Consider the following 24485-nt stretch of genomic DNA (forward strand, 5'->3'; position numbering starts at 1 on the left):
CTGAGAAACACCCAGTAGGTACTAATTAAAGACGGGCAAGGGAAGATAATTTATACACAGCTCCCGGACAAAGTTCTGAGTCAAGCGCTGGAGGAGGTGCCAGCCACGGATCAGCAGAGTAATAAAAGTCCTAAGGAAGGAAGGAAGTCACGTGACAAGGAGACCGACTTAGCCGACTTAGCCTAAGCAGAAGAGGCACAGGAAAAGCAATGGGAGCAACGGGCCTGGGCTTCAGCTCTGGCCAAGGCCCTGAGCTGGGGGATGGGGAGCATGTACGTGAAAAGAAGCCTACATTTAAAAGGGGGGGGGGGGAGGGAGGAACAATATGTTCCCAAATAACAACAGTGACAGCACAAGATGTAAAATGAACCATCTGCCCTGTGACATCCCCTCCAAATAGAGGGTGGGTCAGGACATGTAGCAGGCGGGGTTTGGACCTGACCTTGAAAAATAGCATGTCAGTAGGTGGCAATGGGGTGGAATAGCCTGGGCCATCACAGAAGAAGACAGAGGAGGATGGGTCACACTAAGGGCTCCAAGTTGAGTAGGTGGCAGTGGAGTCACACCTTTGTCCTTGTCCCTGAAAGGATGCCTCGCCCTCTGAGACAGCAAAGGTTCAAGCCTGAAGCACGGCACCTCTGCGGAGACCACAAGAGAGTTTCTCCAAAGAGAAAACTCTGCTGTCATGCCCCCCACCGTGTATAGATAGGCTAAGAGGTTAGAAACGGGCCCTGGAGAGATGGCTGCTCTTCTGGAGGACCCGGATTTGATCGCCAACATTTCCCATGACCCACCAGGTGGCTTACAACCACCTGTTGCTCTAGTTCCAGGCCATCCAATGCCCTTTTCTGGCCTCTGTGGACACAGTACACACATGGTCCCCAGATAGGCACTCATGCAAAAACACTTGTACGCGTAAAAAATTAATTAATTAAAAATTTAAAGTTAGAGACACTAACAATGAGCTGTGTGAGGTAGCCTGACCGCCTGGCTCATCCGTGCACGGTGTTTTCCACTGTAGAGCGGCCATGTTCAAGGTCTGTTCTTCAGAGTCGATTTGCCGGCACCCTCTCAGACATGTAATTTACCAACCTCAGAGCTAACGGAAAAGCCGAGCATTCTAGAGAAGGGATTGTCACTGACATAACCAACAAGAACAGAGGTGACATGAACATCTCTGCCACTGGGATACATCTAGGAGCCATACTTACAGAAGGTCCCTGCAGCCTTGCTGGTTCCTGTCTTTGTCTTCCATTTCTGGTAAGTTCTCTCCCTATCCATCCTCTCAGCTATGACAAGACCATCAATAAAGCTACTGTAAGATCTTGGAATTTGCATGTCATCTTTATGACATGCTTGATTGTTTGTTCCAGTTTTAGCGTATTTGCTGTTAAAGCAAACATTTCTCCCTTGTGTGTGTGTGGTTTTTTTTTTTTTTTTTTTATCCATTTTCTTTAAGGAAATGGATTCACTGTGTTTTCTCTGGCTGACTTAGAAGTCTCTGTGTTAAACAGGCTGGCTTTGAACTTGCAGAGATCCATTTACCTCTGCCTTCTGCTTTATTCCTCTCTTCTTAAAAGAACTGTTTTTCCTTGGTCTTACCATTTCACGTTAATTTTATAGTTTTAATTGCTTTAGGAAATGCTTTTTGTTGTTGTTGTTGTTGTTGTTTCTAGATTGGGGGGGCATTGTTTGTGTCTGATTTGTTTGTTTGTTTGTTTGTTTGTTTTTGAGACAGGGTTTCTGTGTGCAACAGAGCTCTGGCTGTCCTGGACTCGCTTTGTAGACCAGGCTGGCCTTGAACTCACAGAGATCCACCTGCCTCTGCCTCCCGAGTGCCGGGATTAAAGGTTCTTACTATTTATAATGATGTCTTGTCTCCTCCTGGTGGGAGTTTCTAATCTTCTACCCTTTATACTCACTTCTCTGAACCTCTCCTTTTAAATTTTCTTTATTTTTACTTTATGCTAATGAATGTTTTATATGTGTGTACACCACATGTATGCCCGATGCCTGTGGAAGCCAGAGGGTGGCCAACTGAAGCCCCTGGAGCAGGAGTTACCGGTAGTTATTAGCCAGAATGTAGGTGCGGGGATTTGAACCCAGGTCTCCTGAAAAAGCTGCTAATGCTCTTAACCACTGAGCTACCTACCTTTATAGCACCTCAGTTCTATTTCTTTCTTTCTTTTTATTTTATTTTATTTTATTTATTTATTTATTTATTATTTTATTTTATTTATTTATTTATTTATTTTTGGTTTTTCGAGACAGGGTTTCTCTGTGTAGCCTTGACTGTCCCTGGACTCACTTTGTAGACCAGGCCGGCCTCGAACTCAGCGATCCGCCTGCCTCTGTCTCCGAAGTGCTGGGATTAAAGGCGTGCGCCACCACACCCGGCTCAGTTCTGTTTCTTTAGTTCTGTACTTGCCCTCGTTGTTTAATAGCTCTTTCCCCTCACTAAGGAAAAAACTGCTCACTCATTCCAAACATGTTACTCAAGTCAACACAAAGGCTCAGAAAAACAAACAAACAAACAAAAACCAGCAACAACAACAAACTATCTCATCTATGTCGTGTCATCTCCAGGCGCATGTTATTTTTTTTAATGCTTCTTCGATGGTATCTTGTGCTTACTACCACAGTGCCGTAAAACACAAGGGAGCAGACGGGCACTCGAGGAGTGCTCCAATGCTGCTTTTAGAATTCCATAGGGACAGAGAGTTGTGCACTCCTGATGGAGTGAGTGAAACAGCATTTTTCTGGTCATGCTGACCAAAAAAAAAAAAAAAAAAAAAAAAAAAAACCACCACGCTTGGCTTCGGGATAAGACCTTGAACGAGGAGTGAAGTCATTTACCTCCTCACACCTCCTGTGTCGGAGCCAGCTCGTTGAACTGAACCTTCTTTGTCCTTGTGGTGGAGAAGTCTGCCACCTCTACCAACTTGTCCTCAGGAATGTCGTTCTAGAAATAACCCGCCCGGCGTTCATGAGTCATACACAGGAGTTAATTCATCTGAGCCACCGGGCTTTTCTGAGGCCCTTTGTATGTCGGCGGCGAGCCCCTCAGGGTTGCTCCTCGGCTGGCTTCCCTCCTCTGCCCATGCTTCCTCCCGTACTTTCTACCTGACTTGTAGAGCCAGACCCCAGCACCAGAGGTAGAACCGGCTGAATTCAGAAGCACCACCCACCCCACTCCACCCCCGGACCCCACCACTCCCGCGCCACACACCCCCAGGGGAAGCCCGTTAACCCGCCTGCCCAGAACCGGTGGCCTAGCCCCTCCTCTTCGACGCCAAGCACACTTGTGAGATTCTGTACCAGTGCCAAACTCTGTAATCTGTATCATAAGGCAGAGCCCAATACGATAGCTCATCTTTTTTCTTTTAAATGTTCAGATTCATTTTAACAAAGGTAGTAACTGAACACGTTTTTACTAGAGATGATAATATAAACGTGATGTGTTCCTTGTTAATAACTAGCCTGCATTGCTGTGTAATTTTTGTAGCTTTTATAGTCTAGAATATTTTTTGGTGTTTTTTAAAAGATTTATTTGGGGTGTGTGTGTGTGTGCGCGTGCGCGCACTCGCGCGCCATGTTTGTGCAGGTGCCCCTGGATGCCAGAGGAGGACATTGGACCCCTAGGAGCTGGAGTTCCAGGTGTTTGTGAGTTGTCCAGTGTTGAGTGCCACAATCGAACTCTGGTCATTTGCTAGAACAACAAGCACTCTTAACTTTTGAGTCACCTTTCCAGCCACCTAGAATATTTTAAAACAGAAATAGACAATTAAGATAAAAATTTAAAGGAAGTAGGATAAAAATTTAATGAAAGTAGGAATGTGAATAAAAAAAAGAACGTCTGAGCCCTGCCTGTTTCTGCTCCTCAACATCTAAGGATTGGACAGCATCCTTTCAGACTGTTGCAGTAAGTACACGTACATACTCACGCATGTGCACTCATACAGGCAATTTCTTATTCATACAAATGGGATCACATCTGCCCTGCAACTTCCTTCCTTACTCCCTTCTAGATTCCCATGTCAGTTCACTTAGCTTTGGATTGCTAACATTTACAAAGCACACACCAGTTTGAGTGTGTCGTAATTTATTTAAACATTCCTCTACTGATGGACATTAGACTGGCTTCCTGTTTGGAGTTTGATTGTTGGGATGACAATTCTGTGCTGAACATCTTTGTATACCATCTCTTGTGTGTGTGTGTGCCAAGAATGTCCTAGGACAGATAGTGAGACATACAGTTGATGTGTCAGGAGATAGGTATGCTTAGAGTTTATATCTCCTATAATTAAAAATGTAGCTGCATATGATGGTTCATGTTTACAGTCCCAGCTATTAGGAAGAAGGGCAGGGGTCTTGTGGGAAGTTCAAGGCCAGGGCTACATTGCATAACTCTGTCTCAAAATTTTTTTAATAATTTTAAATTAATTTTGAATGTAATTTTTTTTTACTTTTATTGAATGCCTATAATTTACACATCGTGCACCAAAATCCCTCTCCTCCCCCTAAATAAACAGACAGACAAACAAAATATCTTGTCACAGAAGCTATAGTGTATCACACAGTATAGCCTTTTATCCACCTACATTTACAATGAACATTTCAAATCTTCATTACTATGAGTCATGGGTCTGATTTGAGGCCTACACTGTCGTTACTGGATCCTCACTGGGACTGCTGTAGGATATCCCATTGTTGCCGTGTGTCAAGGAGATTCTTAATCTTTGAATCTGCAGGTCTGGCCACTTCATGTGTTCCAGCAGGTCATACATGGGGTAGATGTTGGGGTGAGGTCGACTGAGAGCCCTGGATCAGGGCCCACTCTCTTGTCCTCAGGGCAGGGCCCGCTCTCCCGCTCCCATGTCATCATGGCAGGGACAGCTCTCCTGCTCCTGTGTCATCAGGGCAAGGCTGACTCTCCTGCTACCATGTCATCAGGGCAGGGTCAGCTCACCAGCTCCTGTATCTTCAGGGCAGGGCCCAATCTCCAGCTCATGTGTCCTCAGGGCAGGGACAGCTCTTTGGCTCCCATGTCCCCAGGGCTGGCTCACCTGCTCCCGCATCCTCAGGGCCAGCTCTCATGTTCTTGTGTCCTCAGGGCCAGTTCTCGTACTCCCGTTCAATTCAACAGATTGTTGCTGGCCTTCAAGGCCTGGATGGCCTCCTACTCCTGTGGGTACTTAATGGATCTTGTAGGCCATCAAGCAGGTGGCAGTGGAGGCCCCTCAAAGTCTTAATTGAGTTGCTCGCAGAAACCACTGGTGTTGGCCCAGCGTAGCTTATTGTCCTGGGGCTCTTGTGGCTCTGTTGATTCGTGCCTCACCAGTCTCTGGTTCCATCACATGCTCCATCTGCCATGGGCCTCACCTCGGTGCTGCCCCTAGTATCCACCTCTGCATGATCCAGCACTGAGCATGGCCTCAGCCCGTGAGAGGAGGTCCATGAGGCCTGTGGTGTGGGTGGTGCAGTCCTCACTCTGACTCCTTCTCTTCCTCCTCCTCGAACGCCATCTCCTTGACCTGCAACCCAAAAAAGGGCGGTGGCCTGGGGTCCCTGGGAGCTCACCAGAGCATGGTCCCATGGTCCTGCGGTGGGAGGGTGTGGACAATCCACATGACAGGATTTCCTTCTCTCTGGGAAACACCAGCACTGTGTTTTAGAGCTCTCAGTATGGTCCTCTGGTGGCTGTGCAGTCACTGCTGTTCTGCAGATCAGACACAGTGTGATATCTACGCCATCTTGGATGATCTCAGCTTGGGTATTTCTAATACATTGCGCTAAGTTTTTCCTCCCAATCAGGCTGCTCTCTGGGGTGAACATTTCTGTGTAGCTGTGGAACACAATCATCCTCCTCAGAATGCATTGAGGACCTCATCTTTCAAACCCTGCAGCCCTGCATGGTGCCTTGAATTTAATTTTTAAAAATTAAACACTAAGCTAGACTTGGTGGCACATGCCTTTAACCCCAGCACTTGGGAGGCACAGGCACACGGATCACTGTGAGTCAGAGGCCAGCCTGGTCTACAAAGCAAGTCCAGGATAGCCAAGGCTAACACAGAGAGACCCTGTCTCAAAAAACTAAACAAAAACAAAAACAGAACAAATTAAACACTTAGCAGTGTGTGGTGGTGCACACCTTTAATTCCAGCACTTGAGAGGTAAAAGCTCTGTGAGTTCAAAGCCAGCCTGATTTATATAGTGAGATCCAAGGTAGCCAGAGATACACAGTTAGAAATAATAATGATGATGAGGAGGATGAGGATAAACACTTGGACTAGAGAGATAGCTCAGCACTTGCTGCTCTCCTAGAAGCCCTGAGTTCATTTCCCAGCACGGAAGTCAGGTAGTTCATAACCATCTGTAACAGCAGCTCAGGGAGCTCTGACACCCTCTTCTGGCCTTCACAGATGCCTGAATTCACATGCACATACCCACACACAGACACCCAGATACACAATTTAAAATTTTAAATACATGGCTCAAGAAATTACTCCGCAGTTAAGAGTACTGGTTGCTCTTCCAAATTCAATTTCCAGCAGCCACAAGGTAGCTCACAACCGCTGTCTATAACTCCAGTTCCAAGGTTTCTGATGCCCTCTTCTGTCCTCTGTGAGTGCCAGGCATCTTGTGGTGCACAAACATACATGCAGACAACACACTCAAACAATGAGTATTTTGCCTACACATATACGTGTGCGTGTGCATGCCTACCATCTGCTGAGGTCTAAAGAGGTGTTGGATTCCTTGGGTCTTGAGTCACAGACAGTTCTGAGCCTTCATGTGGGTGCTGGGTATCAACCCCAGATCCTCTTCAAGAACAATTGCTCTCAACTACTGAACCATCTCTCCAGGTCCAACACATAAATAACTTTTAATTAAGACAAATCTAGTTTTAACTAATTGTAAAGACTTGTTTTTTTTTTTTTTTCATTTTTGACTACATATGTGTGCATGTGTGAGTATTGGTGCCCTCAGAGTTCAGAATAGAGAGCATCAGATCCCAGGGGCTGGAGTTATAGACAATTGTGTGCCTCCTGATACAGGGGCTAGGAATTGAATTCAGCTCCTCTGCAAAACCAGTACATACTCCTAGCCATTCAGTCATCTTCCCAGCCTTCCCCCACCCCCACCCTCCAAAAAAGACTTTAAATAAATAAATAAGATTGGGGGGGGGGAACCACTTTAGCCACCATTTTCCTTTCCTCTGCAGAGAGTTCTATCCTGGAAGCGGACATTGTCCTTCAGTCTCTAGAAAATGACATTGTCAGCATGGAGGTCTTCTTCAAAGCCTGGCTGCATAACAGTGAGACGGACCGAGAACACATCCATCTTTTTCTTACTCCACAGAGCTGTCCTCCTTCTTCCAGAGCCAAGGATAATCCAGGTACACAACCCTGAAAAGACAGACTCTCTAGACTTAAAAATGTCCTTGCCGAGGATTAGCGCTCAACATGGCTCTAGTGAGTCGCCAAAATACAGAGGCCCAGGGGTTGGGTGAGGAGTGGGTGACACTGTCTGGTGACATCATAGGTATAAAAAGAAAAGTTCTAAAGAGTGACCATCCCAGCCACCGAGGGCCAAGCAGTCACGGAGGCAAAGTCCTTGACACCTCAACAATAATCCCAGCACTCGGGAGGCAGAGGCAGGCAGATCACTGTGAGTTCGAGGCCAGCCTGGTCTATAAAGTGAGTCCAGGGCAGCCAAGGCTACACAGAGAAGCCCTGTCTCGGATAAAAAAAAAAAAAAAAATCAGCTACACCATATTAGGATGCAGCGAATGATGCATTTTTCCTCAATATTCTCACTCTTAATACGGTACACCATTGGTACTGTAATATCAACACTGCCTGTGGCAAGAAAAGCAGTAAATAAAAGTCTCCTCATGGAGGCTTGAGAGATGGCTCAGCACCTAAGAGTACTTGCTTCTGTTGGAGGGCCTAGAGCCAGTTCCCAGCACCTACATGGAGCGCACAGTCTCCTATGACTCCAGTTCCAGGGAATCTGACACCATCTTCAGGCACCGCGCTTGTGTAGTGCACACACGCGGAGACACAGAGACAGGAAAACACACCTAAAATAAAAATAAGATTCTTAAAACCCTCCCTGGCTAGGCCATCAACTTGAGGAAAGCTGCAACAACTCAGAAGCAAGCTCTCTGTGGCAGTGTGGTCATGCCACAAAGCATCCTCGCCTTCCCCCAAGGATCCAGCGTTAGCTTACGTGCAAGTTTGTTGTCAATATTCAAACCAGATATGTATTTTAACACGTTGTAGCAACAAGGCTTTGAGCTCAGGGCCTTTGGTACCTGAAGGCAATTGCTGCAGTAGAAATATGAAGCCATGAGTAGTAATACAAACTTCCAGTCCACAGCACTCATGAGATACAGAGGCTGAAAGAGAAGGGGTTCGAGGTCATCCTTAGCTACAGGAGTCAATCTGTGATTCAAGAACTCCTGACCAGCCGGGCGTGGTGGCGCACGCCTTTAATCCCAGCACTCAGGAGGCAGAGGCAGGCGGATCGCTGTGAGTTCGAGGCCAGCCTGGTCTACAAAGTGAGCCCAGGATGGCCAAGGCTACACAGAGAAACCCTCTCTCGAAAAAACCAAAAAAAAAAAAAAAAAAAAAAAGAACTCCTGACCAAAAAATAAAACAAAACAAAATAAAACAACCAACCAAAAGCTTAATAGAGCAGGGTGTTTATGCACACACCGTCTATGCGCCCCTGATGTTATGGCACCGTTGTGCTCCGAAGCTTTTGAAAGTCAGGTTCCCTCCGGGCGTTAAAAAATGAGCTATTTCAGGAACTTGTTCCTCCCACAGCCCTGAGCACCCCTAGAAGAGCCCAGAGGAAAACAGCAGCAGTCAGCTGACTTACTTCCGCTTTCCCTGCTCTGACCTGTACACTTGCCAAAGCCACAGGGAAGCGGCAAAAAAGCAAGAGGTTTCCTCCTGTGACGCCTCCCCCCACCCCCAAGGGCTTCTGCATAGTTTACCATTAGCTGCTGCACTGAACTGAATGACAAGCCACACATCTCGCTATGAGACAGCAGCTCAGCCAGCCCAGCAGTGAAGCAAGTGAAAACCATGTCAGGCTTAGAGAACAGATAAAGTGTGTAAAGCAGTAGCTAGACCTCAGGTGGCAGACCTGTTTCACCTCCTCAAACCAAGCACACTTCCGCCCCCACCCCCCACCCCCCAGACATGGTTTCTCTGTGTAGCCCTGGCTGTCCTGGACTCTCTTAGTAGACCAGGCTGGCCTGGAACCCACAGCGATCCACCTGCCTCTGCCTCCCGAGTGCGCCTTTAATCCCATCCTCCTGCCTCCTCCTAACCCTTGGCTGCTTAGTGAATGTAAAATAGTCCCAGCTGTTGTCTCTTAATGACAGCCCGAGGTAACTTGTAACCCAGTGTCTTCTCCAACTCTCCTCTTACTGTAGTATGTCTGAAATGTGATCTCCAAGAGCGATTTCTCAGCCCATCCCTGCTTCCTGGTACAGCTGATGGCTCGTCAAGAATGGATGACCCCAAAGGAGACATCAGCACACTCCACCAGATGGCTTCCCTGTCGTCAGACTCTCCATATAAGCTGCAAGTGGTCAAGTATGCTCTGAGGAAGCCTCACCATTCTAAGCGGCTCTTAGGGACGGAGATGTAAATTGTATCTCTTCAGTCAGGCAGCAGTGAGTGGCCAGGTAGCGGTAAAAGTAAGGTTGGGCTCCTCAGCAGGGGGAAGCCAGAGGAGCCGATGTAGTCTTGCTATGGCAGAAGACTTGGAGATATGGGCAAGAATTGGAAACATGGCCTCGCTCTGCAGAGAAAAGCAAGGTTGATGCAACTGGTGGTCAACCATCCAATGGATGGTTCATCAAAAGCCTTAGGATTAGCACAGGACCGAACCTGAAAAGGGGGAAAGGGTAGGAAGATCCAACTCCAGCCCTCCCACTATTCTAGGTAACTGGGATTCCTGCTTCGGGGGAATCCAGCTCTCAGGCGAAGCGATAATGGGGAAGCCCAGCTTTGTTGCTTTCTATTCTTTGTATAGGCTCCCACGCAAAGCCTGTTGAACTTTGAGAACTCTCAGTGTGCCAGGTTCCATGTTCGACACTGACCACACACTACGTAACTTACACACCCTGGACCCACAAGCTTGCACAATAAGGCCTAGAGCTGAGCTGAATTCAGATAGTTGTGGTTAAAGGTCCCGGATACCACTGAGAGGTCTTTCTTTTCCAGGGCTCTACGTTCCAACGGGATCTGTGAGTCCCTGACCTATGGCCTGCCCTTCATCCTCAGACCCACAAGCTGTTGGCAGCTGGACTGGGATGAGCTGGAAACAAATCAGGAGCATTTTCATGCCCTGTGTCACTGCTTGCTGGTGAGTGCCCCATCCCCCAGCAAGTAACAATTACTGAAATTACAGCCACTAGCTCTTCCCTAATCCCAGGCCAGCATCAACCCTGGGCAGGATGGAAGCACTGGAAATACTCTGAAATTTGCAGTAAATATAGTATTGTGTTTGTTAGATGAGCCCAAAGGACACATTAGTACACACTTCCAGGTGGCTTTCCAGGCGTCAGCCTGCAGCAAGCTGATCAGCCAATCCAGTGTGGTACAGAAGACCCTCGCCGCTCTGTACGTGTGTGTGTGCGCGTGCTCGTGTGCATGTGCGTGTGTGTGTGTGTGTGCGTGTGCATGTGTGTGTGTGTACGTGTTTATGTGTATGGCATGCTGCACAAATGTCATAGCACATGTGTAGTGATCAGAGGACAACTTTTGGGAGTCAGTGCTATCCCTCAGTCATGTGGGTCCTGAAGACTGAAGTCACTTTGTCAGGTTTGACAGCAAATGGCTTAATCAAGCAAGCCATTTCACTGGGCCCAGGTGCTGTTCTTTTTGTTGTTGTAGTTGTTTTGTTTTGCTTTGCTTTGTTTTGTTTTGTTTTTTCCAGACAGGGTTTCTCTGTGTAGCACTGGCTGTCCTGGGCTTGCTGTGTAGACCAGGCTAGCCTAGAATTGACAGAGATCCGCCTACCTCTGTCTCCCCAAGTGCTGGGATTACAGGCGTGTGCCATCGCACCTCTCAACCTGGTGCTGTTCTTTATTGATTCCATGTCTAGGAAATCCAGAAATTCAGATCATATCTCTAGTGTCAGGTAAAAGTCAGTTTGAGAGTAGCAGTTACAAGCATAGACAGAAAAGCAATGTGAGGCTACTCAGCTTGAATTCGGAATGCTTCCTGAAACCAATCATAATCCCTTATTTTATAAGCTTTAAGCATAAGTAATGATGCTTTAAAACCTATTTCCTTTCTGAATTTATGTGGTAAAAGTGCTTATGTGGTAAAAGAAACAAAAATAAAAACAAAAAAAAAACTCCATATAACCCTGATGACCTGAGTTCAATCCCTGGGAGCCACAGTGGAGAATGAAAATGCACCCAGAAAATTGTCTTCTGGCCTCCAGTCTTGTACTGTGTAAATACACACACACACACACACACACACACACACACACACACACACACTAATAACCATAAATGTTTTAAAGGTTAATACAGGTCATTCAAAGAGCAGCCTCTGGTCCTGATCCATGCCAGACATTGTGTTAAACCCTAGATGCATGTTCAGTGATGACATAATGGATATGTCTATTTCCTCAAGAAACTTAGCCTGTAATGGAAGAGACAGAAATAAACTTAGCCTGTAATGGAAGAGACAGAAATATATATATTAATATATATACATATATATTAAACTTAGACTAAGAGTATCGGAAGCCACAGTTAGAAAATGCACAGAGAAATATCTGTAGGCATATATAATCAATTAGAACTCAGTGAAGGACATGATGTGGGGAGTGAGGTAAATGAAATATCCAATAACTGCTTGGCATCTGACTTGAACATCAAGATGTCAGCTCTTGGAACAGAAGCAAAAACAAAACAAATAAGCAAATTAAAATCCACGTACACAGAAAACTAATGTGGCTTGGCCAGATGGCTCAGCAGACAAAGGTTAGGGTTAGGGTTAGTTAGTTAGTTAGTTCCCCCCTGACCCTACACATGTGCTGTGGCACACACACATACACACACTCACGCTCACACTCACAGACAGAGAAAAGCTAACTAACTAGGGCCTAGAGAGAGAACTGCAATTAAGAGAGCTTACTGCTCTGCCAGAGGACCCAGGTTCAGTTCTCAGAGCCCACATCTGAAAGTTTATAAGCTCCTGTGATTCCAGTTCCAGGGGATCTGAAGCCTTCCCCTGGTCGCTACACATGGTACACATGCACACACACACACACACACACACACACACACACACTCATGCATTTTAAAGGGAAGGAAAGAAGCGAGATGTGATAGTACTTGCCTTTGATTCTAGAACTTGGAAGACAGAGGCAGGTGGATGATCTCTGTGAGTTCACGACTAGCCTGGTCTACACTGCAGGCGTTAGGCAAGCCAAAGCTATAGAGTGAGACTCTGTCTCAAAACCCTAAGAAACAGAAAAAAGAAAATGAATGCCTCACTTAAGTCAAAGTAAAATAATTGAAAAGAGAATCAAAAGGCAAAATATTGAATAAATACTTGACCTTGTGCTAAAGAGATGGCACGGAATGTAAAAGCACATGCTGTTCTTTCAGAGGACCTGAGTTCAGTTCCTAGCACCCACCTTGGTCTGCTCACAACTGCCTCTAACCCGGGCTTCAGGAAGATCCAGCACCTCTGTTCTGCACAGGTACCTACACTCCCACACACATTATAATTAAAAATAAAACTCATCTTTTAAAAAAACAAAGGCTTGAGCCAAGTGGACATAAGTGACAGTTGCACGTGATGGACAGGGATGAAAGGGCAGCACGGCATTGTGTCTTTCACTATCAGAAGCAAAGTTCTTTTCCTGTTTCTTTTGGGGTCCACCCACTGAGTTCCTGTTTCTGGTCTGAAGGCCGTCCACCTCCTCCATCTTTGCAAGGCCCAGACAACAGATCAATCAGTCCTGCCAGTGCCCAGAAGCTCAGTTTACAGTGTTCTCCACCCACCTCCTCAGAATCTCTGAGAGCATCCATCCTGTGAGCATCCTTTATCGCTTTTTCTTTTCTATTTGACGTATTGGAGATTGAACCCAGGGTCTCACACATGCTAGGTAAACACCTACCCCAGTTCTATCTCCCCAGACTTCCCTTTATTTATTTATTTATTTATTTATTTTTGTTTCTGATACAAGCCTCATTTAATTTACCCAGGGACTTGAACTTAATCTACAGCTCAAGCAAGCCTTGAATTCAAGGCTTTCCTGTCTCAGCCTCCCTGAATTAGCTAGAATTACAGGTCTGAGCCAGCAGATCCTGTTTTCAACACAATACTTTTTTTTTTTTTTTTTTTAAGACAGGGTCTCATGTAGGCCAGTTTGACCTTAAACTTGCTATATGGATGAAGATAACCTTTATGCTTTATGCTTTCCAAGCATTACATTATAGGCAGGTGCCACCATACCTGGTTCGATGATTATAGTACAGGATTTTTTGTTGTTTGTTTTGGTTTTGCTTTTACTTTTGTTTGAGACAAGTTCTGGATGCTCTGGAACTCACTATATAGATCAAACTGGCCATGAACTCAGAAGTTCACCTGCCTCTGCCCACTGAGTACTGGTATTAAAGCTGTGCACCACTACGCCTGGCTAGTATGTCATATTTTAGACATTGGCATTTTAATACATTTTCATTAAAATTTACGCCCTTCAACACTTTAGCCAGGACTATAGCCGAGAAAATGAGGTAAAGATACACACACACAAAATGTTCATCCCAGTGTTATTTACAGTGGTAGAAAATTAGAAACAACTTAATGTCCTAAATAGATGAATAGATGTCCTAGTTAGCTTTTTGTCAAGTTGATGCAAGTTAAAGTTATCTGGGAAGAGTGAACCTCAGCTGAGAAAATGTTTCCATAAGATTGGTTGTAGGGCATCTTCTTGACTAATGGTTGATATGGGAGGGCCTAGCCCACTATGGGTGGTGCCTCCCCTGGGAAGGTGGTCCTGCCTTTTATTTTAAAATAAGGGAAAAGTAGGCTGAGCAAGCCATAGAGAGCCTCTTCTGTGCTCTCTGCTTCCGTTCCTGCCTCCCAGTCCTGCTGCCCTGAGTTCCTGCCTTGGCTTTCCCTAAGTTACCTTCGGAATGGTGTTTTATCCTCGCTTCACTCACCGCAGGCTTCTGTATTTCACTGGGCTAGAATTCACTTAGTATCTAGGCATTCATAATTGATCCTTGTTCCTCTTTTGCGTTTGTTTGTCCATTTGTTTGTTCGTTCATTCGTTTGTTTGTTTGTTTAGGAAATGGGAGGTTTACCTGCCACGGCGTGCATGGGAGTCTAAGGACAACATACTGCAGTCAGTTCTCTCCCCTCGTTATGCAGGGCCCAGGGATCTTGGGCTACAGTTTTCTCAGCCCTGTCTGTTCTACCGCTGCATTAAGTGCAATACTCCTAGTGGGCAGAGGGAATGAATTAGTTTCCAAAGGCTCTTGGGCCGTGCTTTTTGAATGCCATCTTCTCTGAGTGGCATAAATCCCCGATGGCAGTGTGATAAAAGAACTTGTCACAAGCTTCAAGTCATTCATTCAACAAGAAATATTTTTATACTTACTATGTGACAAGACTTATTTAGTTTGAACTCCCTTAACCCCGTTTTTACAAGTTGCCCAAACCTTTTGTATTTATTTATTTATGTTAGCGTGTATGTGTGTCTATGTGAGTGCACGCCACAGAGGCCAGACTGGAGTTCGGAGCAGTTGTGACAGCACCCTGTCTGACATGGGTGCTGGAACCAAGCTTAGGTCCTGTGGAAGAGCAGGAAGAGCTCTTAGTTGCTGCTCCACCTCCCCAGCCCTGTGTCTGCTAGCTGTTTCCTCCATCTTTGGTTCTGTATTTTTTTTACACTGGTTTCTTTGTTCTTTTCAAATCCGGTGACTGCTCAGTTCCCAGTGCAACTCTCCGTGCCCTTTCTGTTTCACTCTGATGTTCTCCTGCAGCCAACTTCTGTCTTTCTGTTCCCAGCAGCCCCACCACTGTCAAAGTTGCCCAGGGTTGCAACGCAACCACTTTCAGCCATGGTGTCCTTTACGCTTGAGTCACCCTGTGCCACATCAGCTTTCCTCTCCTAATCTGGAGTTGTCTTTGCTTCCTGTTCCCAAAGCTTTTCTCAGACACACACACATACACACAATTTTCATAAACTCCTAATTTCCCTTTCTCAACCTTTCCGGCAGCATTTTACCTACACATTAGGACTAAATTACTTTTTCTTTTCTTTCTTTCTTTGTATCTTTCATTCTTTCTTTCTTTCTTTGTTCCTTTCTTTTATTTTTTTATTTTGAGATAAAGTCTCACTGTATAGCTCTAGCTGGCTTAAGAACTTACTATGTCGACCAGGCTGGCCTTGAACTTACAGAGATCTGCCTACCATTGCCTGCAAAATGCTAGGATTAAAGGCACGCGCCACCATGCTACCTCTTGAAGCAGTCCTCTGACGATCTCATTTTCTCACGTGCCTACACCTACACACTTAATGAACTGTGCTTTTCCTACTTGTCCTCTGTATCTGCACTATCCGAGCCATGTCTTCCTTGGCTTTAGTCCTGTACACATGTCTCCCTAGTCTGGACACGCTCCGTGTTTCTCCACCTCAGACTGGTTTATAGCAATACCCATAAACTGACCTTCTTTGCAGCATGGCAGCCGGGCTGCCGGCTTCAGCTTCGAAATACGTTGTCTTAAGCTGCTGGTGTAGTTCAGTGATAGAGGGCTTGCCTAGCGTGCATGAAGCCCTAGATTTAATACCCTACACCACACACACACACACACACACACACACACACACACACACAATCTTACTATTACTTATCCCATAAAATCCGTACTTCTTAGTCTAGTGTTCAAGGTACAGCTTTATCTCCAATTATTCTCTTCACACATCATATATTACAACCAAATGAATGAAGGACATTGCATTTCCCCACCTTGATCCTCCTCTGTTCATGCCATTCTTTCCCTTATCTCCACGAGTTCAAATCCTGCCCTAACCTGAAAGACTTAGCTCGAATGGAGCTTCCTTAGTGAGTCCTTTCCAGCTGCCTTTTTTTTTTAAATTAGATCTTATGTATTCTATTCCTTCTCAGAGAAAACCATGTTTCAATTGGTTTTTTTTTCTTTTTTTTAAGTATACGTCCTGTGGTTTGACTTAAAGACTGAGATGTAAATTTGGTTTACCCTAAAAATCCAACATGACACACTTGCCTTTTCTGGTATCTCTACCACTTCCCCCACTTCACCAAGCAAGTCCTCGGGTTTAGTCAAATTTTGCCTCAGAAAAGAAATTCCTCCTTTTGTTACCACTTTTTTTTTTTTTTTTTCTTCTTCAAAACAGGGTTTTCTCTGTGTAGCCCTGGCTCTCCTGGACTCTCTTTGTAGACCAGGCTGGCCTCAAACTTACAGCGATCCGCCAGCCTCTGCCTCCCAATGTTAACTCTATCTTTAAAAAAGATGTGTGTGGTGTGTGTGTGTGTGTGTGTGTGTGTGTGTGTGTGTGTGTGTGTGTGTAGGATGAGGGGACACAAAAAAGCATTTCAGGTGTCCTCTATCCCTCTCTGCCTTTTCCTTTGAGGCAGGATCTCTCGCTGAACCTGGAATTTGTGAGTTCTAGACTCGGCTGGAAGGCAGCAAGCCCAGTCATCCCCCGCCTCTGCCTTGCTCAGAGCTAGGGTCACAGAGCCTTGTAGACTCACTGGGCTTGTTATGTGGGTGCCTGGATCCAAACTCCAGTCCTCCAGTGGCCGAGCAGGCATGTTTTAATTGCTGAACCATCCCCCTGCACTTATACTTCTACATTTGGGTGGCTCAGGGCAGTTTTCTAAAATATTCTGGTGAAAATATCTCTATTGCTCAAGAAAAGTTTGTACCTTGGAACCCGATAGCCCTCAGCCTCCTCCTCCTCCTGTACGCATCCTCACATCTCTAACTACGGTATGTTCACCTGTTCATAACCTTAACAAACACAGGGGTCCTCTGTGGTTTAGGCTCTGCACAGGTGGCATATTTAAAAAAAAAAAACATTATCACTGGGCGTGGTGGTGCACGCCTTTAATCCCACCACTTGGGAGGCAGAGGCAGGCAGATCGCTGTGATTTTGAGGCCAGCCTGGTCTACACAGTGACTCCAGGACAGCCAAGGCTAACACAGAGAAAGCCTGTCTAGAAAAACCAAAAAAAAAAAAAAAAAAGTGACCCAAAAGTAATTTTTAATTAATCATTTTGTGTTTCCAAAGAACACAAAGGAGGTCCATCTTGTAAACTCAATGGCATTTCTCAGATCCTTCTCCTTTGTTCAGCTATCTGTAGCCTGGAGCTGCTGCCCCCAGGCCCTCTTACACACATGCGTGCACACACACTCACACTCTCACCACATCCTCTGGGCCCTGTTCTGTGTCTTCTTCCTCCCACTCAGCCACATTCTCTGAACTGACTAAACCTCTTGCATGATTCACGTCATCGACAGATCTTGGGTAAAGTAGTCGCGGCTGGTGCTGGCAAGGCTCCTCTGCTCAGTAAAGCAGGGAAGAAAGGACGGAAAGAGGCACATTTGAAACACGCTGGAACTCGTCTCTGTTACATCCAGCAGTGACTATAAAATGTACATGGCAGATTTCTGAGTGACTAGAATTGTATGTGTACAGCCTGACGCATATCTGGCACATGGTTTGCACAGAGTTATTGGTTAGTACTTTTACAGTTTCCAGTTGTTGTTTCTTCTCCTTCTTCTTCTTCTTCTTCTTCTTCTTCTTCTTCTTCTTCTTCTTCTTCTTCTTCTTCTTCGTTTTTTCTTTTTCTTCTTCTTGTTTTTTGGTTTTTTTTTTCTTCTTTTTTTTTCTTCTTCTTGAGAAGTTTTTTGGTTTTTTTGAGACACTGTCTCTTTATATAGCCCTGGCTTTCCTGGAACTCACTACATAGACCAGACTGGCCTCAAACTCACAATGATAAGCCTCCTTCTGCTTCCTGAGAGCTGGATAAAGGCGTGTGCCACTATGCCTGACTCTTTTTTTTAATTCCCTTTTACTGTCATTACATTTACTTGCTTGTTTGTTTGTTTGCATATGTGTGTGTGTGTGTGCAAGAGAGCACTCACACATGAGATTAGCAGACAACTTGTAGGCATCAGTTCAAGTCTAATGACCCGAGTTTGATCCTTGGGACCACTATGGTAGAGGAAATCTACACTTACAATCTCTCCTCTGACTTACACAGACACACACACATAGTCACACATACACACAAACACACACTCACACATCTACACAGACACACACACATAGTCACACATACACACAAACACACACTCACACATCTACACAGACACAGTCACACCTATATACACAGTCACACAAACACACACACACATACATAACCACACTATACACAAACACACTCACTCATTCATATACACATAATCACACATACACACAAACACATACACTCACACACATACATACACTCACAAACATAGTCACACATATGTACAAGTACACATACACATATACAGATAATCGCACACATATTCGTACATACACACCGACACACACTCACACATATACACAAAGAAATATACTCACACATATACAGATAGTCATTCACACATACACACAAACACACGCACACGCACACAAACAAATAAATGTAATTTTAAGCAGTTAAGATTCTTTTCAGCTAATCCTAAATCAGGTGGACTTGTTTCATTTCTTTTGTCTTTTGGTTTTCAAACACGTAGTCCTGCCTTGACTTTTTTGTACCTAGAAATATCTAATGAAGGCCTCACCCTTCCCTGCACCAGGCAGATAGAGTGCTCGGGTACTGTGCTGAGTCACGGCTGGGCATCCATCCTGCCAAAGCCTTTCCAGAGCTTTTAGCTGCAAGCCTGGTGCACTGTGTGTTCCCCTCACCCTAGAAGGTCTCAGTTCTAATCGTTTCCACCCAAGTCTACTGAAACACAGCTTTTCTTAAGTGTTTCTTCCCCCTGTCCCATATAACTCTAGTAAGTCACAAATGTCCTGAGTGGAAAACTGACTTGAGTCACGCCCTACCCTACCACCAGATCTCTGCCAAAAGGCCTGCTGGTTGCTGTTTCCTTGCAAAGGTCTCTTAGTGGATGTAAATCCTAGATTCTGAGCTCTGCTACCACCACCATCCCTTCCTTCCAACACAAATTCAAATAAGCCCTCGGGGCGAATGAAGCTGTGATAATTCCCACCTCTATCCAATTCTTCCCTCTCTGGGGACTATTATTACACCATTAAATCTATAGTCCTCGGTCTGGTACTCAAGGCCCAGCTTTATCTACCATTATTCCCTTCACACAACATATATTCCAACCAAACAAATGAAGGAGTGTTAAGCTTCCCCACTTTTTTGTTGTTGTTGTTGTTTTTCGAGACAGGGTCTCTCTGTGTAGCCTTGGCTGTCCTAGACTCGCTTTGTAGACCAAGCTGGCCTCGAACTCACAGCGATCCGCCTGCCTCTGCCTCCCGAGTGGTGGGATTAAAGGCATGCGCCACCACGCCCGGCTGCAACTTCCCCACCTTTTATCCTCTTCTGCTCACACTGTCCCTTCTCTCTCCTCCATGTGTTCAAATCCTCGACAGCGCCTCACTACAAATGGTCTCCAAACACTGTCAGGCTTTTTCTGACTGTCCTGGGAAGGAGAAGCTCCCTCAACTGACCAGATGCCGGAACAGCTCTCATCACATGCTCTTGTATTCCCCCTTCGACATCCCATCCGGAGACATGCAGAGCACAGTTTCTAATCCGCCCTCAGCCAGTTACTTGGTCCACGTTTTCACTTCCAGGTCCACAGGCTTCTCCACAAGTCAACGTATAGGTCAATTTGTTCGCTGCTCCCTCTCTCCCACCTCTTCCCTTGGAGTAGCCCTTCTGGACAAAACACCTAAGCAAGTCCTTAGCATTAGTGCCAACTTCTTGGGCTCCTCAGCTGTACATGTTGTGTGACCCGTCCAGCTGCGTTGTGCGCATGCTCTAAGCTTCAGTCACCTGCAGTCAGAAGTGCGCTTTTCATGCCTTGGTTTGTGGTTTGGTTTGGTTTGGTTTGGTTTTCTGGAAATTGCTCCATTTCTGTCTTCCTCAAAATTTGTCGTTTTATGTGGGTATCTTACTTTCATCAGAAAAGCTTTACCCAGTCTTTCTGAAGACAGATATTCTCCAGTGCTATGCTATACTATCTCTTGGGAGACTAGAACCAACACCTACCCCCTCCTAAATAAGACGGTGATGACAGATGAAAGTACAGATACCACCAAAGTCCAACTTGGTAAACCAGTGAGTTTTATTGAATTACTTACAAGACTATGGGCAAATGGTCATTTGCAGAAACAGAAATCACTCAGAGACAACGGCATCACCAAAAGCCCATCCCAGCGTGGGTGGTGGGTGATGAAAAGTGGAAGCCTGCAACACAGTGGTCAGCCTGCACACAATCTCAGGGGTTGGAGCGTCTTCTTTCCCGGTTAACTGAGTCTGCCTGTGCCTCTTTCGGGCGGTTTGCTTATTCTGGGCCTCTTATAAGCAGCTCTAGTAAGCACCCTTCTCCAAGGGCATCTCAGCAGTCCACACAGCTTACATATGCTTGAGAGGGAGGGGCTTAGTGCGCCTGGTCAGTTTCAGGGACTTCCTGAAGGCCTTGAGTTGTGTACTTACTGAGATTGATGAGCATCCCTGAAAGAGGAGGATTTCACCTCCCCTAGAGCATCCTGTTGTCTCACCTCCTTCCTGTCGTCCTGTGCCTTCAGGAGCGTCCCTCTAAGATGGAAGGCTTTACTCTCAGAGAAGATCACCACTCAACACCCACCAATCTCCTCATAAATTTCACTCCAATTAATCTAGATCATAAGAGTTTGTGTCCTTACAGTCCCTTGATGCTGTATATACAGACCTATATTTTTAAATTACCCAAGTATTTTTAATTTAGCAAAATAAGAAGCAAATAATAATTAAATACATCTTAATTTTAGGGGGAAAAAAGTGAGTGAGGTCTCACTACATAACCTGGCTGTCCCGGAATTCACTATGTAGAACAAGGTGGCCTTGGATTCACAGAGAGTCACCTGCTTCTTCCTCTGGGATTAAACATGTGCACTGTTACGGTTTTATAACTTAGAGATTTAATATTTTGTGATGCTGACATTGCACCTAACACAGTTCCAAGTACTTTACAACTATTAGCTTATTTTAGTGCCATAATCCTCCTATAAAATGAGAACCATCTCTGTCCTGCAGATGAGGAAGCTGAGAGAAACGGTAGAACCAGGGCTGAATCCAGAAAGCTTATTCCAAGTCTCACATTTTAAACCACTCTACAGTCAGTTGGAATTTGTTGTCATATTGGTGGCAGGTAGTCTCTGGAACATGTTAGTTACCAGTAATACCCATGCGGAGATGCTCCCAGACAGTATGGCAAGGAGAACCGCAGGAATCTTTAGCATTTCTGGCTTCTTAATCCCGGCTCCATCACTGTCCTTTCTCCTTTACCCAATCTCCTGAACTCGTTATTCAGTCTTTACGTGGTTTTGCATTTCCCCCTAAGTTTGAGTAACAATTTCATAAAACGTGGTAGGGAACAAATATTTAAAAAATAAAATTAATTTTTCCAAGTTTTTATGAGATGAACCCATCCCTTGCCAGAAAAATGTTGTTTCAATTACTGAGGCCTGCTGTGTAGAGCCAGTTATGTAGCTAGTGACTCATTTTCCACATCCTCATTTCTGAAAGTCGGGTCTGTATGAATAGAAAAAGAAATGAAAATACCACCTAGGTCTTTCAGTTTCCTACTTAAAATGTCAGCATCCCTAGAGACACATTCCTGAGTTTCCAGTCCATGTCTGCCCCAATTGGCCACAGAAGTGACAGAATTCCAGCCAGGATGTGTCCAGTCTGAGCACACAGGCTGTGAGCTGGTTGGGCTGAGAATGGGTGGGGAGACAGAAAGTCCTTGGCTATACAGGCAAAGAGTCAAGACCAAGATTGCAGGCTGAGAGTGGGGTGATGGCAGGTCAAGAGACTTTAAAAAGAGGAGGAGGAGGAAAAGGAGGGGGAGGAGATGGAGGAGGAGAAGGAGGAGAGAGGAGGAGGGGTGAGGAGGGAGGAGGGAGAGGAGAAGGAGGGGAGGAGGAGGGGGAAGGGAAGGGAGGAGGAGGGGGAAGAGGGGGAGGAGGAAGAGGAGGGAGAGGAGGATGGGGAGGAGGAGGAAGAGGAAGGGAAGGAGGAGGGGGAGGAGGGGGAGGAGTGTTGAGGCTAGAATCTGAAGGTCGGGAGAATAAATATGAAGGCAGAAGGCTAGCATGGGGTCACTGAACCTTCTGTGATCCAGCCTGGTCTACTTTCCTTACTTCATCTTTCCCCCAGCCTCTTCTAGTCTCTTCTAGTCTCCATTCCAGAGACACGAATAAATCACTAACTGTTCCCCAAACGTGCTGACCTCTTTCCCACCTCTACACATTGTGCCCTTGCCCTTGTCCATTTGACAAAGTTTTATCCACTTTTTCTAGGTTCTGCTTAAAGGCCTTCACGTGAAGCTTCTTCTGCCCATCATACCTTGTCCCCACTCACATTTTTTTTGTCATTTTCCACCCTTTTGTCTATTGCTGCATCTTACTTGGCCTTCATAGCACCCATAGAAGCATGAGTTTGTGCCATAGCCATCTGGTGTGATAACTGTCATGTTGCCATCTTCTTACATCAAATTCAGAAAATACTGGTTCCCGTGTGCCATACGCCTGGAATCTTCATGAAAACCTCTCACCTGGGTCATACCCAGAATCCTCACCTCCTAAGGCCTCTGGTCTTCAGTACATCTCCAATACAGTATTGTAGATAAAGATGACACCAGATATATGTGTTTCTTCTCTTTAGTGTTCTGTTGCTGCAAAGAGACACCATGAACATAGCAAGTCTTTTTTGTTTGGTTGGTTGGTTTGGTTTTGGTTTTTTAAGACAGGGTTTCTCTGTTACGCAGAGCTCTGGCTAACCTGGACTCTATTTGTAGACCAGGCTGGCCTTGAACTCACAGAGATCCACCTGCCTCTGCCTCCTAAGTAGCAAGTCTTAAAAAAGAAAGCATTTAAGCCACATAGTGGTGGCACACGCCTTTATTCTCAGCATTCAGGAGGGAGAGACATCCAAATCTCTGTGAATTAGAGGCCAGCCTGGTCTACAGAGCAAGTTCTAGGATAGCCAGGGCTACACAGAGAAACCCTGTCTCAAAAAAATTTTGAGGCTTGCTTACAGTTTCAGAAGTTTAGCTCATTATCATCATGTCAGAGAGCATGATGGCATGCAGGCAGGCATGGTGCTGGAAAGGGAGCTGAGAGAGGCACATCTGGATCAGCAGGGAGGCAGGCATGGTGCTGGGGAGGGAGCTGAGAGCTGTACATCTGGATCAGCGGGAAGGCATGCATGGTGCTGGGGAGGGAGCTCAGAGATGCACATCTGGATCAGCAGGAAGGCAGGCATGGTGCTGGGGAGGGAGCTCAGAGATTCACATCTGGATCAGCAGGGAGGCAGGCATGGTGCTGGGGAGAGAGCTCAGAGAGGCACATCTGGATCAGCAGGGAGGCAGGCATGGTGCTGGGGAGGGAGCTGAGACATGCACATCTGGATCAGCAGGGAGGCAGGCATGGTGCTGGGGAGGGAGCTGAGACCTGCACATCTGGATCAGCAGGGAGGCAGGCATGGTGCTGGGGAGGGAGCTGAGAGATGCACATCTGGATCAGCAGGAAGAGAATGCCACAGGGTCTGGTTTGAGCTTTTGAAACCTCAGGGCTCACCTCCAGGGACACACTTCTTCCTACAAGGCCACGCCTAGTAGTGCCCCTCCCTGATGACTAAGCATTCAAATATATGGGCCTATGGGAGCTATTCTTGTTCAAACCACCACAGTGTGCTGCCTTTTTACCACTGTGAGAATTTTGAGGGAGTCTTGTTGGGGAAAGGAGCTGTTTGCTTGCTTGTTTATTTGTTTTGAAGGAATCTTACACTGTAGTCCACGTTGGCCTGGAACTCACCACTTAGCTCAGGCTGGTTTTGAACTTTTGGTGATGCTCCTGCGTCAGCCTCCCAAATGTTCTAATTATAGGCAGGAGCCACTACAGTGGACAGCTATGAGGTTATCTTTCATTTGTGTTGTTTGATTTTGGTTTTAGCACTTTGTCAAGATAAGGAAGTTCTATCCTGAGTTCTAGTTTGTTCTTTGTTTTTATTGTAAAGGGATACTGAGTTTTGTTTAAAAAAAAAATAAATCTACTAGATGATTATAGGATTTTGGTTTTTTTTTTTTTTTTTTTGGTTGGTTTGGTTTTTCTAGACAGGGTCTCTCTGTCCTGGACTCACTTTGTAGACCAGGCTGGCCTCGAACTCA

General features: G+C 45.7%; 1 protein-coding gene across 1 annotated transcript in view; it reads left to right on the plus strand.

The window, feature by feature from the left end:
• M1ap (meiosis 1 associated protein) overlaps positions 1 to 24485 on the plus strand; it is a 73726-nt gene that overhangs the window by 39708 nt on the left and 9533 nt on the right. Inside the window, exons 4-6 of the mRNA XM_051154764.1 lie at positions 7226 to 7399; positions 9452 to 9614; positions 10248 to 10389. Coding sequence (XP_051010721.1) covers positions 7226 to 7399; positions 9452 to 9614; positions 10248 to 10389 — 479 coding nt within the window. The remainder of the gene's footprint in view (positions 1 to 7225; positions 7400 to 9451; positions 9615 to 10247; positions 10390 to 24485) is intronic.

This window comes from Acomys russatus, chromosome 13 (assembly GCF_903995435.1).
Source record: "Acomys russatus chromosome 13, mAcoRus1.1, whole genome shotgun sequence".
In the NCBI taxonomy this organism is placed as follows: domain Eukaryota; kingdom Metazoa; phylum Chordata; class Mammalia; order Rodentia; family Muridae; genus Acomys; species Acomys russatus.